This window comes from Amphibalanus amphitrite, unplaced genomic scaffold (genome assembly GCF_019059575.1).
Source record: "Amphibalanus amphitrite isolate SeventyFive unplaced genomic scaffold, NRLGWU_Aamphi_draft 000659F_arrow, whole genome shotgun sequence".
Classification (NCBI taxonomy): Eukaryota; Metazoa; Arthropoda; class Thecostraca; order Balanomorpha; family Balanidae; genus Amphibalanus; species Amphibalanus amphitrite.
This window is the reverse complement of record NW_024882153.1, coordinates 372,295-389,889: the sequence shown is the minus strand read 5'-3', so window position 1 is coordinate 389,889 and position 17,595 is coordinate 372,295. Positions and strand designations below refer to the sequence as shown.

The following is a 17,595-nucleotide window of genomic DNA, read 5'->3' as shown; positions in this document are numbered from 1 at the left end:
CATGTTTTTGTCAAGATATGACGTCACGTTTCCGAGATACACGTCATCAAACATTGACTTAGGCAAGGCACATTATCATCTTTAAAGCGTCATAACCATTGAAGTTTTAGACATATCACCATGAGACAAAGTGTGAAATGGAGGGAATAGATCAGGCTTTAATTTGAGGATAACAATATTGACATAATTAGCTAATTAATGAACTAAATTAAAATTCAAAAAATAAATTTTGATTTTCTGAAAAATGGGTACCCTTCGATTTTGCTGATTTTTACATATTTCATCCTCCCATACATTAGCTACATCATATAAAAAATCCAGAATGGGCCGACGTCTACGTAACTGCCTTTTGGACTTCGGAATGTCTGGCACTCGCGAGTTTCGTTTTAGCAACCAAGGAGAGGCGCTACCCGGAGATGCTTCTTTCTGCCCCAAACCAAAGCAAACCTAGCCTGACCTGACGTGACCTGACCTAATCTAACATGCGTAAATATGTACAGCCCTCACGGCAGTTGCCGACTAGCCAAATGCTACTTAGATACGAACATTAGCCCTCACGACATTTGCCGGCTGGCCAGATGCTACTTAAAAAACGAATGCGTGTTTTAAAGGGACCATCCCACCTTAACATTAGTTTTGAGTTGAGATAGCCAAGTTTGCGGCCAGGCTCAGAAACCACCATTTATCCTGGTCGCAAACCCCGCAGCTTTATGGTGTTCAAGAAATTTCTTCCCTTTACTTGCAGGGTGGGACCAGCTTAGTCCCTATCTCTTAACCATTACGGGAATCTGATGACGTCATCAGGCTTTCGAACGTCCGTTAAATGTTTGACTAAAACGTTTTGTAGCACGCGGTGGTATATGATGCTTTGCGCGCAACAAATGCCGCACTTTCAAATAAAGTCGCTAGGAACAGCGGAGATCCCAAAAAGTAAACAAAAGTAAAAGTCTAATATCTTGAAAACCGGTGAATATTTTTCGATGAAATTTGGTAGATATTCGTTTTTGCTCTTTCTGAACCGAGCGACATCACTTTCATGCCAATTCATTAACTTTTTTGAAGGTGGGAGGGTCCCTTTAACACTTGAGGCTAACCGGCCACGAGCCAGCCACCTTTAGATTACGAGGTGGGTACACTCGGCACACTAACTACTAAGCCACGGAGATAGCTGGTCATCGCGGAGATGTAAGCCAGTTTTTTAATGATGCAATTGGGCATTCTCCGGGCAGCGCCTCCCTTTGGTTGCAAAAAGGAAATACGCCTGACTATCCCAGCGCTAGGGGAGAAAGGCCCGGTTTAGCCAAAAAAGGTATAAAAAACGGAATTTGAATTGTAGGTGGGGAACTTTATCGTGTGCCAATTTCATGGCCCTAGATCAATATCTTCAAGATCAAATGAGGTTAATCGTGATGAAATTTGCTATGGTGACTATTTTGCGTTTATACGCCCATAGCTCTAAGAGTTACCGGCCGATTTTTTATTTCTTCCTTTTTACGACATTTGTAGTGTTATGAGAATCTTTAGATAATCTAACCATAAATTTGGCAGTTAGTGGCCTGCTAAGAGTAAGAAGTCGCCGGCAAAGGCGCGGGGATCGGCCGACGCGGGAAACGTTTCAGTCACAGATTGTGTTTGCACCCTAATAATTCAATTTTTACCAGTTGGTTTTCGTATTTATTTGACCATTAGTTTGCCTGTACATTTTTAAGCCTTCACACAAAATTTGACACGAATCGATCATAATCAGCGGTAAGAAGCGCATTGCAAAGATGGAACCGTCCGGCGCCGGCACAGTCTACCATTCAGGCGGCAACGGCCGACGCCGGCCGCCGCGCCGCTCCGGCAAGATGTTTGACTTTACACCGCTATTACTAGAAAAGTTGTGGACCGATTTACCTATTGCTTGCACAGGAGGATTTGCAATTCAATTTTGGACAGATGCTGAAAGTTTGACGTTAATATAATAGTTATGGCGTGAGTTATTGGCGAAAAACAGGTGGGGTTGGCGAAATCCGCCCCTTCCATCGCCCGTGCTACGGTGCACTACTTGTTGCTATATCATCCAAAGTTATCGTTGGCCCACTCTAATTTTCTCAGCACGTATGCCTTACGTGTGGTGAAAGATAATGTCCAAATTTGATCAAAATCGAAGGGTACCCATTTTTCACAAATTTGATTTTAAGAAATTAATTCAAAATAAAATAAATTCAAAATCACCAAAAAATGTTAAAATTACCAAATTTAACTAGCATAACTCCTCGTGTTCACGTTTCCGTTTGTTTGAAATTAATAGCTTCAAAAATGTTGAAGCTATAGATCTTTCAAGATTGCAATACACGTCCAATTCTGCTAAAAAAGCGGAAGTTTAGCGGCTTGTATCTCTGTAGCCCGAGGGCATATGACAAAATCCTTTGACCCTCAGAGGTTTCACCCAATAGCCAACAAGTATACCAAGTTTGAACAAAATCGCAGAGGTGGCCGATTTTGGCTGTCCCGGTTGACATGGAATGCCCCAAACACGAAACGAACGGCTGAGGTTTTGCTAGTACCCTATCGTACAATTCCCTTTGCTCGCTTGGGCTCTAATAAATAATGATTGCTGGAATATCAATACAGGCGCCTTAATGACCATCGACAAGCAGCTGCAGCGCATCTCCAACGGTAGCCGACATTAATGTGTTTTCATTTCGAGAGCCGCGGTGGTGGTGGTGATGCTTTTATTTGATTTATCGAATAACAACTCCTTCCGGACAAACATCGGCCGGCGCTTATTTTATCTCAAGACGCGTCCTGGCACTGTGTTTCGCCGGATACGAGCCGCCTTGAACTTGTTTATATCTCAGTTTGGGCCGACACCATAGCTGTGAAAACATTGGTACAAAACTTGGGCGCCCGGGGCAAATCCTATCAAACACGCAAAAAGTGGGGGCCGGTCACACAAAAACGGCAAAGCGTCTATCTGCCGGCTGATTACGGCCCGTGAGGACCTGAGCCGTGACCGTGAAACTCGCCTCTGGCGTATCGCCCGACCACCCGGAGAACCTGTGCGCTGAGTGCGTTTGAGGGCAGGTGTAGTCTGTGACACCGGCTGTGCGCCCCCCCCCCCCCCCGCCACAGCTGTGGGCCGGGGTACCGCCCTCCCCCCCCCCCCAGCCCTGTCCTCGTGAGGTATCACGCACAGACCAGCCGGCCCAGCCGCTGATGGAAGAGATTGGCCCAATAGAACGAAGCTGGCGCCGCGCAGTGGTCCGGTGAGCACGTGCAGCCTTCTGGCGGTCCGGTCAGCTGATGAGCAGTACGGGTCACGTGAACCGCTGTTATTCTACTGAGCTGAGACGAAACAGGCGGCGGTCGGACAGGCTGCCGCTAAACAGACGCATACAGGGACCTAAAGCAGTGGCAGGATTCACACTTGGGTTGTGTTGGAGAATACAGGACAATGGAAGGCAAAACGAACCTTGGTGAAGAGAGACGACCCTCCGTATGACCGGCTCTTGATCTTGTCCAAACTCATAGTGTGCGCACTCACAACCCACCACGGCTCAGATCAGTCCGTCAATCTGGGTCACTTCCCACCAAACTAGCCGTGGTTTCGTCTGGTTCCCTTCCGGCCACCTCGAACCGGAACCACGGTTCCTTCCGGCGCGGTAGTGTCACGTCACTCGCACGTCACATCACTGGCCGGCGTCACAACCGTCACTAGCCGCTCACGTTACGTCCGCATGACTCAGCGAGCGGTGCGGGCAGCGACGATCGACCGTCTCCCGACCGGGCCCCGCCGCACGCCGCCGAGCGGGGCACACATGGGAGGGTCTGTGCCGCCGGGCACCTACCACGGGCCCTCCCGGCCGACTGCCGCCCGCCGCCCCGTGCCCAGCCGCCGCCGCCGACGGCCGGCCGCGCTCGGTGCGATTGCCGGCGGGCGGGGTACCGACAGCCCGCCGGCCGACGGCTCTCATGACATCGATAGGGTCACCCGTCCGTCCACTCACCGCCTGACACGGGTCCACGGGGGTGGAAGGCGGATAGGGCACGCGGCGCGCCACCACCAGCCGGGGTCCACCGGGCGGAGTACACCAGCCAGGGTCCACCAGCCGGGGGTCCACCGGCCGGGTTCCACCAGCCGGGGTCGACTACCCGGCCCACGTATCAGCCCACTGACAGCCAGGGCCGAAATCCACCGGAATCACGGGCCGAAATCAGTGGCACTGCCGGTAGGCATATACGCCTGAACCCCATTCAGGCCCTGAGCATCAGAAGGCAGATGTTGTCTTTCCTGGTATGCCACTCTGATAAACCTCCGAGATAAATGATGAGTAGTAGTTTCGAGGCCTTGTTACTTGGAATAGTAGTTCTAGTCAGAGAGTTATCATCGCTATCAGTCAGTAGAGATAATCGACGAAAAATAAGACAGACGATGCAGCCTACCTCCCAGACAAAGTAGTCTCATTCAAGTAACTACGCTTTAATTGAAGCCGATCCGAGCTCAGAGCTTAAAGCAAAAAAGAAACCGGAAACCCATCACCATTATAAGAAATGTTAAAATAAAAATACAGCATGCGGCTGGCCGCCGACTGCAGTGACTGAGGTCCGAGGAACTGAGGCCGCAGCCCGCGCATTAGCCGCCGACCGCAGTGACAATGAACTGAGGCCTCAGTCCGCGCATTAGCCGCCGACTGCAGTGACGGCGAACTCCACTCGGGCCGCCCACTGAGCCGGCCATCGCCTCCCACCGGGAACCGGCCGGCCAGCGGCACCATTTGTGACCTCTGTGCCGCCCCGCCGGTGCACCGGCACCAAAGGTTCCGGTATCGGTTACCACCCGGGTGGGGAAACGGTCAGTGGTCTCCTCACCCTACACCGAGGGCAGTTACCGAGCTGTGGCTAGTCTGTGTCCCGTCAGTGGTCTCACCCCACAACGAGGGCAGTCTCCCGGCCCCCGGGCTGTGGGCATTCTGTGCCCCGGCAGTGCTTTCAACACAGCCAGTGTGTGTCTCCATCAGTGATCGATCTCCGAACGAACATCTGGCCGCGGCCACGGGAACGGAACGCCCTGACCCGCCGCTAATGGTGCCGGGTCACTGGTGGCGCGGCGGGCGCCTTACCGCAACCTTCCGTCCGCTTCGCCGACACCATGCAAAATGCCAATTCAGACCGCCGTGACCCGACGGAAAGGAAACCGTAGACACCTACCCCACCCCACCACAGCGCCTTTCCCTGGAAAAAAAGGGTTCCTTCCAGGCGCTAGGCCCCACACCTTCTAAAGCCAATCAGGGTACGTGCCAGGTGACAAGTTCCCTCATTCCCCAGTCAATCAGGGCACCGAGGGCACCCCCAGTCGTCCGGAGACACGCATCAACTACCCCCCCCCCCCTTCCCTACGCAGTCAGGACGCCGATTGCACCTACCAGTCGTCCGGAGGCGCTGGTGGAGAGGTCGCCCGCCTTCCCGCTGCCGGCCGAGTCGTTAGCCGCCTGGTCGGCTCCTGCAGGCAGACGGTGACGGTGTCAGTGTCAGTGTCAGTGTCAGTGTCAGTGAAGGTCTGTGGCAGTGACGGTGTCAGTGAAGGTCTGTGGCAGTGTCTATTATCGCCAGTGTGTCAGTGTCGGTATCGGTGTCACTGCCATTGTCAGTGCCCGTGTCAGTGTCAGTGTCGGTGTCAGTGTCAGTGTGTCATTTGTCCGATGGATGCTCGGCCAGCATTCATGCACACAAATACTGGTGGAGAGGGGGACGGAGGTCCTGGTAACAGAACACCCGACAGAAGCACGGGGCATTGGAACATAAAACATGCATGGATGAATGAGACATCAGAGAGTACTAGAAGCATACGCCTATAGACACACACGCAGAAACCCTCAGTTTATGTGCATCACATGGAAACGCCCGGCGTAGTAGCCCTGAACATTTAGTGTAGCTCTCAGGTGGCTAGCAGGCCATGTACTGCTGCTCACTGGCAGGCTGGCTCGCTGGTGCCCTGTTCGATATACCGGCTATCACCCGGGGGAGGGATGTCAGTCATAAGTCGCAAAAAAAGAAGAATAAATAAATAATTGGCGACATTGCAGAGGGCCCTTAATGCTATGTCTACCCGGCTCGACCACGGGCGGCGCCTTACCGGTCAGTGGTGGCTGATCAGTCATATACGCACGTATCTCTATTGCACAATGGTGTGCTCGATGTGACACAGTTCTGTCAAGTGCCCGCGTCCTGTTGTGGCCGCACGTGTTGCGTACTGTCGAACAAGCAGTGCCAACAACAACGAGGAAAGGTCATATGATACTAAAACTGCTTTTACTAATGTTCCTCGCACAAGCGCTCAACAACATTAAAGATCAAAATCTGTCTGCGAACGGTATCCCAAAGATGCCTGCCCCAAATTAACCAACAATAGCCCGCCAATTGATAGGGAAGGCGGCAGCTGCATATACACTGTACATAAGGAATACCGGTCTATCTGGGCGATACAGTTCGGCTGGTCGGATGCCACTAGAGTTGACTATTCAGCTGATATCAGGCAGTCACTCCTGCCACTGAACCCTGAACTCCACTTGGTAATGTGTTTGCAATAGACCCTTTCATACAAGAGATACGTCACTGAATTACACGTGTGTACTTTGACCCTTAAATATCTCTTGGCGGCCAGAAAAGGTATTGTAGTTTGTACTGGTTAACACTGCTACAGTTGTGCGAACAAGGTGAATTAGTGATTAAATTCATTCTTACCAGCCCTAGACTTTGAGGAGTTCTATGAACCAACGAAAATAGACTAGAACTAGAACGGAGAAGAAAAAAGTTTGCATTCGGTTTAGGAGAGAACGAGTCGTGGGAACGATGGGCACCGGGCAGCCGACAATCGACATACCTACTTAACTTGCCCAAACGGTATGGAAAAGCCGTCAGATGGACTACGTGGGCAGGGCAGCCCTCCAAGCGCAGCGACCATTTTTGACACCATGGGCGGCAATGGGTTAATCTAGAAAAATATGGGCCAATTTCCAACCTGGCTGATAATAACCAGAGGAAGAGCAATGATTTATGCATTCACGCACTCGCTATGTTGGCGCCCGTGATTAACGGGATGTCTGGATAAGAAGAGGGCGTGGGTAAAACTTCAGAGCACTTTAGCACTGACTACCTCTGCTCCTGCAACACTTGTATGTGTTTGCTTTTCGTTTTGTCGCCCTTTTCATCTAAGCGGACCGAGGGTCACCGCTGCTGCGATGGCAGTGCAGTGTCCCAAAATTATATTTTGGCTTGGGTGTCGGAGAGGGATATTCCTCACAGTAAAGCGGGCTGAGTGGAAAATTGCGAGCTTCATGACAAAGGGTGAAAAACAGGGATCATCAATTTGTATGTGAGTGTTACAGGATGTGGGATCTGGGAGTTGTTTTACTAGATGATTGAAGAAAATATGGAGGAAGTTAAAAGCCAACTACCAAAGGTACGCAGTACATGCAGATGTTCGTTACTGGTAAAATTGGGAGTGAAAAAATTGCTCTGGAAAATTGGAGTTGAGAGTGGAAAACCATTTTCATTTGGATGTCATTTCCCACCCAAACTGGCAAATTTTGGGACACTGTGATATACGTATGAAGGTACCTATTTCGCAACTGTGTCAAAGCACATGTAAAACAACCATTCCCGCAATTGCTCCTTCTCAGTGGAATTGGGAGTGAAAAATTGGGCTTGAAAACTGGAGGTGAGAGTGGAAAATGATTTGCATTTGGATGTCGTTTCCCACCCACATCTACAAATTTTGGGACATTGTGGCAGTGGGGATGAAACGTCACTGCTCCGACGGCAGAGCGATAGGGCACGGAAAGCCCGGCCAATGAGAGCAGTGCACACTGTTCACCTTACGCAATAGGTGCGGGACTGTTCACCGACCGGCACACATCACACGGCCGCGCCGGCACACACACACACGCATACCGACGCACACCGGTCACGGGACACGGACTTCCGAGCGACGCTCGGCTGGAGCGGGGTCATTTGCAAACACAATAGCCCCACCGATAGACCACCAGTGGGTGAATGAAACCAAAGCGGGTCTCGACGAAAACCTTGACTTTGTGTGGGAAGGAGAGAACGCTTCGACTCGAATTCAGTCGATATTCGGGAGGAAGACTGGGGTCCAGGGTTGAAGGCGAACCCGGCCGTTGACGGGAAAGGGACCAGGACCAATGGGTTAAAAACTGACTTGGGGAAGTGAGACCGACTAGGGGACAGCAGACCGACCAGCGGATGCCATGAAGGGGAATACCAGCCGAGACCGTGGTTAAGTCAGCGACGCCGCCGCAACAGCGCACCACCGACCGCTGCCGTCATATAATCAGCCATAGCAGTGGCATGCAATCAGCAACCTCGAATGAAACAATTAAAAACGCTCAATTTCGTAGGAAATAAGATAGCTTAGCAAAAGGTTCGACATATGTTTCGAAGTACTTTTTTGCACTTTGGGTACGAAAAAGTACTTTCAACGCCATAAAATCGGATACAGATTTGCAGATCACGCGAGCGGGACAAGGACGTACAAGCATGATAACAGACACATATAATATGAGACTCAAAGAAAGCACAGAAAGGTCAATTGAACAAAGCACAGCGAACACGACACAGACAGCGTAACAATGAAAGAATGGAGTTTTTATTTAGCAGCAGGCCGTAGCATAGAGCAGCACTTGAGAACTTAGAAGCCAGCTGACAAAGATAAAAAGCGTCAAGACGTTACAAGCAGAGCGGCGCGATCAAGCAGCTAGCTACTGGCGACAGCCAAGCATGCGGCCATCGCAGGCGGCGCTCCGTGGTCGGCGTGGCCCGAGTGTCGCGCAGCCCTGGTCTCCGGCCATACCCCTGAGTCACAGTCATGCGCGCACATTCCGACCTGGGTCACAGGCCACAGCCACAGGTAGGTACCCGCTCCTCGTTCTGACCTGGGTGCGCCGGGTGGCAGGTGGAGTCGGTGCTGCTCTGACTGACCGAGCGCCGCTGTAGGCGACGGCCGACGCGCAGCAGCTCCGCTGGACACAGCATAGCGGCACCCCAGGCGCACGGGTTAGTCAGGGGGCATAGCGGCCCACGGCACACGGGTTAGTTAGGGAGCATGGCGGCCCACGGGACACGGGTTAGTTAGGGAGCATAGCGGCCACGGCACACGGGTTAGTTGGGGAGCGTGGCGGCTCACGGGACGCGGGTTAGTCAGGAGGCATAGCGGCCCACAGGACGCGGGTTAGTTAGGGAGCATGGCGGCCACGGCACACGGGTTAGATAGGGAGCATGGCGGCCCACGGGACACAGGTTAGTTGGGGGACATAGCGGCCCACGGGACACGGGTTAGTAAGGCGTCCAACCGGTACCTCAGCCGGCTCCCGGCACAGGTTAGTCAGTAGGCATTGGCAGCGGCACCTCAGCCGACACAGGTTAGCACAGGACGCGGCACAACTGAAGGAAAGTTAGCTACAGGGTGTCTCAAAAGTTCGTTGACACATTTCCCATGCCTATAAAGCATATAAGAACCGGCCAAAAATCTAAGGTTTTGGTGTCTGTGTGCACACTAGACAAATATGCATGCTTTGACAACTGATTCGGGAGGTTGGAAATCAAACCCTTTGCTGTATCTCCAAAAATATTTGCCCATACCGATTTTCGTCGCTCCGTCAGCTGCCGGAGGCTGATAAAAGGTTACCAGCTTTCAAGCTCTTGTAAGGGAATCCCCTGCAGTTTCTGCGTCGGATTTAGGTTTGACGAGCTCCCCGGCAACATCCGCTTCTCCCTGAAAGCCGACAGCTTGCATCGACACCATTCGTGAGTATTTTGTAGGTCTTCTCTGGCGCTAACTCCTTCATGAATGACTGGCGCCGACCTCCCAAACACCATTTTCCTTTTCAAAACAACCCCATTCCTGAACAAATGGGAAGTGCCAGGGGAAAATGTTTCGCAGCATATCGTAGAAGAATGTGTCGGCCATCTGTTTCTTAGACACATTGTGCAAATTTTGCAAACCCCAAACGCTCGTCATTCCCCATGCCAAGACCTTCGCTGGGTTGCGGAGTGTTTTCCTCAGGAGAGGTTCTGCTTTGTAAACGGCCAAAACCTGTCCATCGTGTGGTTTTGTCGGGATTTTGTGTCTAAAAGAAAGCTATTCGCTCCAGATCTGCCTCTTGAAACTTCGTAAGATAAAACTTTACATTAATTGACACTTTTGGAGGGTCAGTTGTCCTTGGTATTGATGAATTTCGTGTTATTTTCCCCAAAAATTTAGCGTTAGGTATAGATATTATAAACAATTTCAAATCATACTTTGTCTTTATTTTACGATGACCTGCAATTTCTTAAACTGGGTAACCTCTGTCTGTGAGCTTCTTGTCAGTTTTCAATAGTTATGCCTTCATTTTCAGCTGCTTTCCGGAGCACGAGTCTGCTGCCGTACGAGGGTCGTTCAAAACTCTGTTAGTCTCGCATGGTTTTGTCCTTCAAAAATTTTAGCCACCGTTTTTATTAGATGATCATCATGTTGTACTCATCCTCGCCGACACTTTGCCATGTGTCATTTCCGACTTAGCCATTCCCATTACTCCTGAAACAGAGAGTTTCTCAGCCGACCCGATTTTGCGACCTCCACTTTCATGCTTGACTCATGGTCAGAGATTAACCCTTTTTGTGGGCTCATGAAGGGTCGAATGCGTTTGAAAACAATGAGACTGCTTGAGGAAGGTTGTTACCAATGTCCATGCAAAATTTCGACTGTTAATTTATTGTTGATTCAGAATAATTGACAAAAAAAGCATGGCTGGTACCTGTCAACGAACTTTTGAGACACCCTGTAGTAGCTACGGGACGCGACATGTGGTGTAAGGGGGAATGTAAATTGGTGAACCGAAATTACTGAACGGGACAGAACGACGGAGCCGGTTAGTCACACGATGCTAGACGGCAGGCAAAATGGCACTCAGTAGACAACAAAACTAGTTCGTTGGCGAGCTCGGGACACGCCAGAACAGTGGGTAAGGTCGGCATCCTGACTCATCAAACGGTGCACGGAGGGTAATCACGGAATGGACACAGAACTGAGGAAGGTGCATCTAATTAGGAGATTAACAGTTACCGAGCGCGGACATGGGACACCGTGTCCTGCCCCGTGTCCCAGGACGGTAACATCCGACAGACGGTATAAGTAGCACTGTGCAGTCTGTCTTGAAAGTACCGCGCATCGGTGCGGTGGATCCATCAAGCCTGACCGAGGAAGAGCTGCTAAGTTTGACAGTCACTGAACCAATTGACCTGGGGATGTATGAGGATGTCTCATGTCAGTAGGTTCAGTGACTCAAATTTAGCAATCCTTCCTCGGTCGCGGTTGATGGATCCACCGCACGATGCACGGTACCTTCTTCCAAGACTGATTGTACACCGTAAAGACACGTCACAACCGAAAACCACGACCAAAAAGCATCACCAAACGTGCGCATATTCGTCATATAACGTCGCGTATAGATAGATACACATTACAAAACACACCACGTCATTTGTGCTGAATCGGCGCAGCTGTCGGTTGGTGCGTCACTGCGTCACCGGACAAACCTCTCCGGCCACTGCGTCACGGGAGTCACGCGCGGGCGGGCCGGTCACCTGACACCGACACGCAGCCACCGGGGATTACAGGGGCACAGTCGCAGCCCCGGCAATGTTTCAGATTGTGTCCCGAATCCTATTCGAGGTCGACCAAAGGACGAAAGTTAAAATGTGTGAACAAACCAGGCTACAATGAAACGACAAGAGAAAGACAAACGCATCCTTATCAAATTACCTCGACTGAGCACAGAGGCAAGTCAAAGTTCCAAAACACGCTGTCTGGCATGCGTAGCAATTTACGAGTTGTGGCGATTATATATAAAGCATACTACGATAGTGATATTTACTCGCGCGTTGGTTCATTATCGCAGTCACCGTGTAAATAATGAGTCAGAGCTGCTCTCCACGGCGCCGTATCTTTCGCCGAGATGAAATCGCTGAGATGTCACGTCAACTAGCCCTCTGATAGACACTGTGCTGAGAAGTTATCGCCTGACAAAGATATCAAACGCCCACGGCCGCTTGGTCTTTAGTTGGCCCCACAGTCCACCAATCGACCTCAGTTTTCAACTTGTCCGTTCACTCCGCAGAGTCGTCAGCTAAGTCCCCAGTCGTCCGTTCAACTCAGTTCTCGGTCGGCCATTCAGTCATCAGTCCTCGGTCGGCAGCCCAATAATCAGTCATCAAGCAGCGCTGCATCAGTCAACAAGCGGCGCTCAGTCCGGCGCTAAACACGCTAATCCCATTAATGATTAATGAGAGGGAGAAAAGTGGGGGCCGGTCGAGGCGGGACATTGGTGCTGTTGTGTGACAGCAGGCCTAGTTTGACGATGCGGATGCATCTGGTGTGATTAGCCCCAAGGGAGTGGCGGCTAGGCAGACGATCTAAACCCGCTCACTATGCAATCACGGTGACAATGCGCAGGCCGCGGCTATCTTTGAATGCTGTAGGTAGGTTAATTCCCGATTTGTGTCAAAGAGCACTATGCACATTATGCAGAACCATTGGAGCTTTGTATTGATCAATTTGCATTTCAACTACGTTACAAAAAAAAAAATGGACTCTAGGTACAGTTCAGCCCACAATGTGAAAACAATCGTCTATGCATGGACAAGAAATTATCAAACACTTTAAACACTATACCACAAGCAGGCAATAGAAGGCATGCATCAAACCGCCACGTAAGAATCACGAAGGTCTTGTTGCGATGAAATGAAACGACGGAAACTAATCTTGTGAATATTGCAAACCGTGCGCAAAAACAAACTGTTAATGACTAGCATCGGATCTACTTCAGCCACATTGCCATCATATTACGCTACCAATTAAAAACTTTTGAGACCAAAATCATGCCAACGGAACAATAAAACAGGCTAGGTCACAGCCACAGCGCCACAGGCGCACCTGACGCGTAGAGCTCCAAGCACAGGGCAAGGGCCGGGCCAGGGGGACGGCCGGGCCGGAGCAGGCCGACCCACGGCAGACTGCAGGAGGGCAAGCAGCGACGCGGCAGCCGTGACCGAGGCCACCAGACCAGGCACTACGGGGTGTGTGTGAGAGCGGTAATACCGAGCAGAGAGTGGAAACCGTCCGACGGCCGGCGGCCCTCGCTGGCCGCGCCGGCCGCGTTACCTTTGGTGCTCGCCATGGGACTAGTTAGGAGGCGTGAGACGTCACTGAAATCAGCCACAGACCGCACACAGGTCACAGAGCGGCTCTCTGTGTGCTGTCGGTGTAGATTCAACCTATTATAACCAACCGTGCGATCGGACGTGCAATTTCCACGCCGAGGAATCCCTCACAAAAACGGCCGTTCGGGTATACCCGTTTCGCGGGATCCCGCAGGATTCCTCGCGTTTCGAGACGCTTCGCGGGCGAAGCTGTTTTCGTGAGGAATTCCTCAGCGTGGAAATTCCACGCGAAAAACGGCACGTCTGAATGCAGGACTTGTCATGTGTGCCAACCATTCAGATGCTAGCCCCAAACAAAGCACCTGGTCATCTGAACACACTGAGATGACAACTGTCCAGGCCACAGACTATTATTGTCTTTGAACTTACAATGATGAGTGTCACAACATGAGGTATACAGAGCTACAGAAAGACAAGCACTGTAGTGTGTGTGCACACTGCATCCACCTAATTTTGTTCAGTTTGCACTCTAGTGAAGGGGATACATTTAACCAGATAATTGCCAAAGTCTTCAAGGATATCTTATGAACTATAAACATTGAAAGGTGTAATGACTCCTAAATGCACATAGAGCATTATCTACATCCAAAACAATCCCCAGATCTTTTTAAGGCTGTCATAATTCAGTCACTTCCAACGTCAGTCAGCAGCAGCTGGCATGTGTGACTCACCAGTGGGAGGCCTGGGATCTTCAGCCTGAGGCACCACATCCACAGCAGCGGACTCCTCGCCATCAATCTCACCCATCTGCAAACAGTGGGATAAGTCAGTGCCTGTTTCAACTATTTGGGCTAAACATAGGAAACCCTGAACACGTAACTGGAAACTTTTTTCACAAAAGCAAAAAAAAAAAATATTGCTAAAAAAATGTATCTCCCACAAATAGCCACTAGGTACCTTAAGTGTAATCTATATTGCTTCTTATAATAGCATGCATAATTCATATATTACTAGGAAAATTTAGCACTTAAAAAGGGAATCAGGGCAAGGAAACCAAGTCTCCATGCAGCATGCTATGTGGTTCCATATCTGTATCAGTACCTGTATCTGTCTTTTCAAAATTATATTGGATCCATACCTGGGACTGATTCTTTGAGCCATTATTTAAAAATCAGGGAAATGGTGGGGCAGGTGTCACCAACAGCTTTCTGTTGAATACATGCCAGGTTAATACATTGTTGGGGCTCTCTCCAGCCACCATTTCAGTAGGCGGAACTATGGTCAAGCGTACCCATTTTCGGGAACGCATTTTCGTTCCCATGTTTGGGAACGATAAACCCAAACATGGGAACGCCATGTAGGCAATATTTAAAACAAGAAAAAGAACCGTTAAATGACGTCCAAAAAATATAAAACGATCGTGAACCGCCTGATATTTGTCTCAATATTGTAGGGAAAGAGTTAAATATTGTCAGGCCCATCGTATTTTCAAATCGTTCCCCTATTTCTAAAGCAGTCCATCATCCGGGCCGCGAGCCCAAATTTGGGAACGCTCTCGTACACTGGCGCTGCAAGCGTTCCTTATTATGGGAACGGCGTACCCAATATTGGGAACGATTTCACCGACGCCTTTCAGGGGCTCTTTTCATTAAAGGGACCATCCCACCTTAACATTAGTTTTGAGTTGAGATAGCCAAATTGGTGGCCATGGCCTGAAAATACCGGTTTGGGCACTCACAACATCGAAAAATGTTTTAATTCGGAGATATGGAATTTCAAACTTGCAGTTTTCGGATTCTAAGGGGCTAATGCTTTGGTATGCCCCCTTAGAATTTGTGACGTCAGCGCAGATCTAACGATTTTAAATCTTTCACTAAAGCGTTTGGTAGCACGCGGTGGTATATGCTGCTTTGCGCGCAACAAGTGCCGCACTTTCAAATAAAGTCGCTAGGAACAGCGGAGATCCCAAAAAGTAAACAAAAGTAAAAGTCTAATATCTTGAAAACTGGTGAATATTGTTCGATGAAATTTGGTAGATATTCGTTTTCGCTCTTTCTGAACCGAGCGACATCACTTTCATGGCAATTCATTAACTTTTTTGAAGGTGGGAGGGTCCCTTTAACAAGCATCACGTCCAACGCCGCAAATCATTGTTACCACAACAATCATCAGATGACCTTTCCGGCAAGACCGTCGCATGTTTCGCCCGGTCTTCTGCGCTTTTATTCCCGTCGATCTCGCAGCGGGCACGCCCCCCTCTGCAGGATTACGTAATTCACAACGCTCAGCGATGTTCAACAAGGTCTTCCATACCTATATCCACCGTCCGCGCCGAGGGTGGAGACATGTCAAGCACCTGTCTGTTTATCACCGATAGTTGACGAGCACAAGGCAGTATCCAAAAATGGGAACGCTGAATATGTTACACCCTCAAAACACCTAGTCCCAATGAAAATCTAATTTTTTCCTTTCATAATGAGTGTAAGTGGCAAAAGGCCTGGTAGGATGGGCACGAGGAATGATCGAAATCAGCATAAAAATTATAAATAAGCCACACAGAGCGACCTATATAAGAGAAATTCCCCCAAAATGATCATGCTTAGAAACACGGAAGACAAAAACCACGCTCATGACGCTCCTTATAAAACAACGCTAAACAGCTAGCATCCAAATAAAATATGTCTTTCCGGGCTGATAAAATACAGCTGAATAATTTTAAACCACGGACACTGAGTTTACAACAGTAGTTCGGTCAGTGTGGCAAAATTGGTGATGTCGCGGGGAAAGTCAACCCCAATGAAAAGTATAATGACATCCTCAGAAATTTTAAAATTGCATCATCACGACGTTTTTGTTGTGAAAGCATACCTAGTGTAGGAATACAGATTAAAAATGTACCAATGTACGATTCGCACCGTCATACTCGTGCTGTCGCGCGTGCAATGTTGTTTTTTACATCTTTATTGACAATATTTCGAGTTTTTTTTTTTACTTTCCACCAAAGCTTGACGTCAGGTATAGTTTTTTCCACATTACTTGTAAAAACAGCACCTAAATTGAGGCTGAAGACGAGTTTTTTGAAAATAGTGACATCCTCATACGACTTTTTTATGCATCCTCCCCCTAACGCTAAACCAATTTGGCCACACTGAGTTCGGTAAAATCACTGACGTTCCACGCGGTCCTGCGCCCCGACACCAAAAGTCAACAATATTACCTCGGGACTGTCCGCGTGTTCGCTTGCATATGTCAGCATCTGGTGTCGCTAGTATGAAACTTCATAACCAGGCGAAAATTATTATACTTGACCTCAAAATGTAAAAACGCTTCATTTTCCTTAAAATTGCATGTTAAATGTAGTATAACCCATGTTTTCACCATTCCGTCATTTCAAAAAATCATTAAAAATATCATTCGACGGTCAATTTCCTTGTTCAACGGTCAGATTAAAGATAATTTTATAGAGACTTAGTAGATACTTAAATTAGCGTGCACTTTTTTGAGACGTGGTGCACTTTTGAGTTTTCGTGGACGAACGGCCGAAAAATTGCCTTCCGTTCTCATAAATGGGAATGCCCGTTCCCATATTTGGGAACTCCGTTCCCAAAAATGGGAACGTTCCTATATTTGGGTACTCATGACCATAGTTCCACCTACTGATTTATCAGCAGCCAGCAGGTTGCAAGCCTGTTGTTATTTCTTGGCTTCTCATTGGTCAAATTCAATTGGATGTGTCGCTGACCAATGAGAGGCCAAGAAAGGCCAGCAATTAGGTACCTTTCTTATATGGAAAAACATGGAGCATGCTGATAAAAAAATGGGCCAACAGCACTCTCAGCATCAACCTTAAAATGATTGAACCTTTAGCAACCAAGAGAAGTGGGCACTGCAAAATATTTCAATTCATCACTTTAATTCGAGTTCATCATATTAAACCTCAAATGCGAATCAATTTTATTTTGAGGTAAAACAATCTCAAACTAAATCTGCTGAAATAGCAAAAAACTGTGAAGATGGTGATGGATTCCCAAATCAATAAAATGCACTTTTCATGTTGCATAGCAATGATAGGTCAAGGGGGTCAAGGTAGGACTAGGTACTGGTACTTGCCTTTTAAAGTAAAATGACAAACATAAAATGAAAAGATTTGGTAGTACCAGACGAATCCAAAAGCACGGTACACGCCGGACACAGCACCTGACAGCGCTAATTTGCGAATCGCGAGAGATTGCGTTGAAGGGGGAGGGGAATATTTTGTTCGCTGATATGGCGCAACAAAGACAAGCAGCTGCGCAGTTTCGGCTACTAAAATAAAGTGCCTCAGAATACCCGATAGTGCCCGATGCTGGATCGGGAGGGCACTTCAACGATAAAAACTTCTGGTTTGGTCAT

At 49.0% G+C, this 17,595-nt stretch overlaps 1 protein-coding gene across 1 annotated transcript; it reads right to left on the bottom strand.

Moving 5' to 3' along the window:
- Window positions 1-3,992: 3,992 nt before the first annotated feature.
- On the bottom strand, window positions 3,993-17,392 carry LOC122364147 (the record flags this gene model as incomplete). The annotated part of the gene is made up of 5 exons (XM_043334268.1): window positions 17,317-17,392; window positions 13,935-14,012; window positions 8,937-9,023; window positions 5,409-5,485; window positions 3,993-4,133 (listed from the first exon to the last, which is right to left on the bottom strand). Coding segments are annotated over exons 2-5 (381 nt in total), but the record flags the coding sequence as incomplete, so codon positions are not given.
- Between the last annotated feature and the right edge of the window lie 203 nt (window positions 17,393-17,595).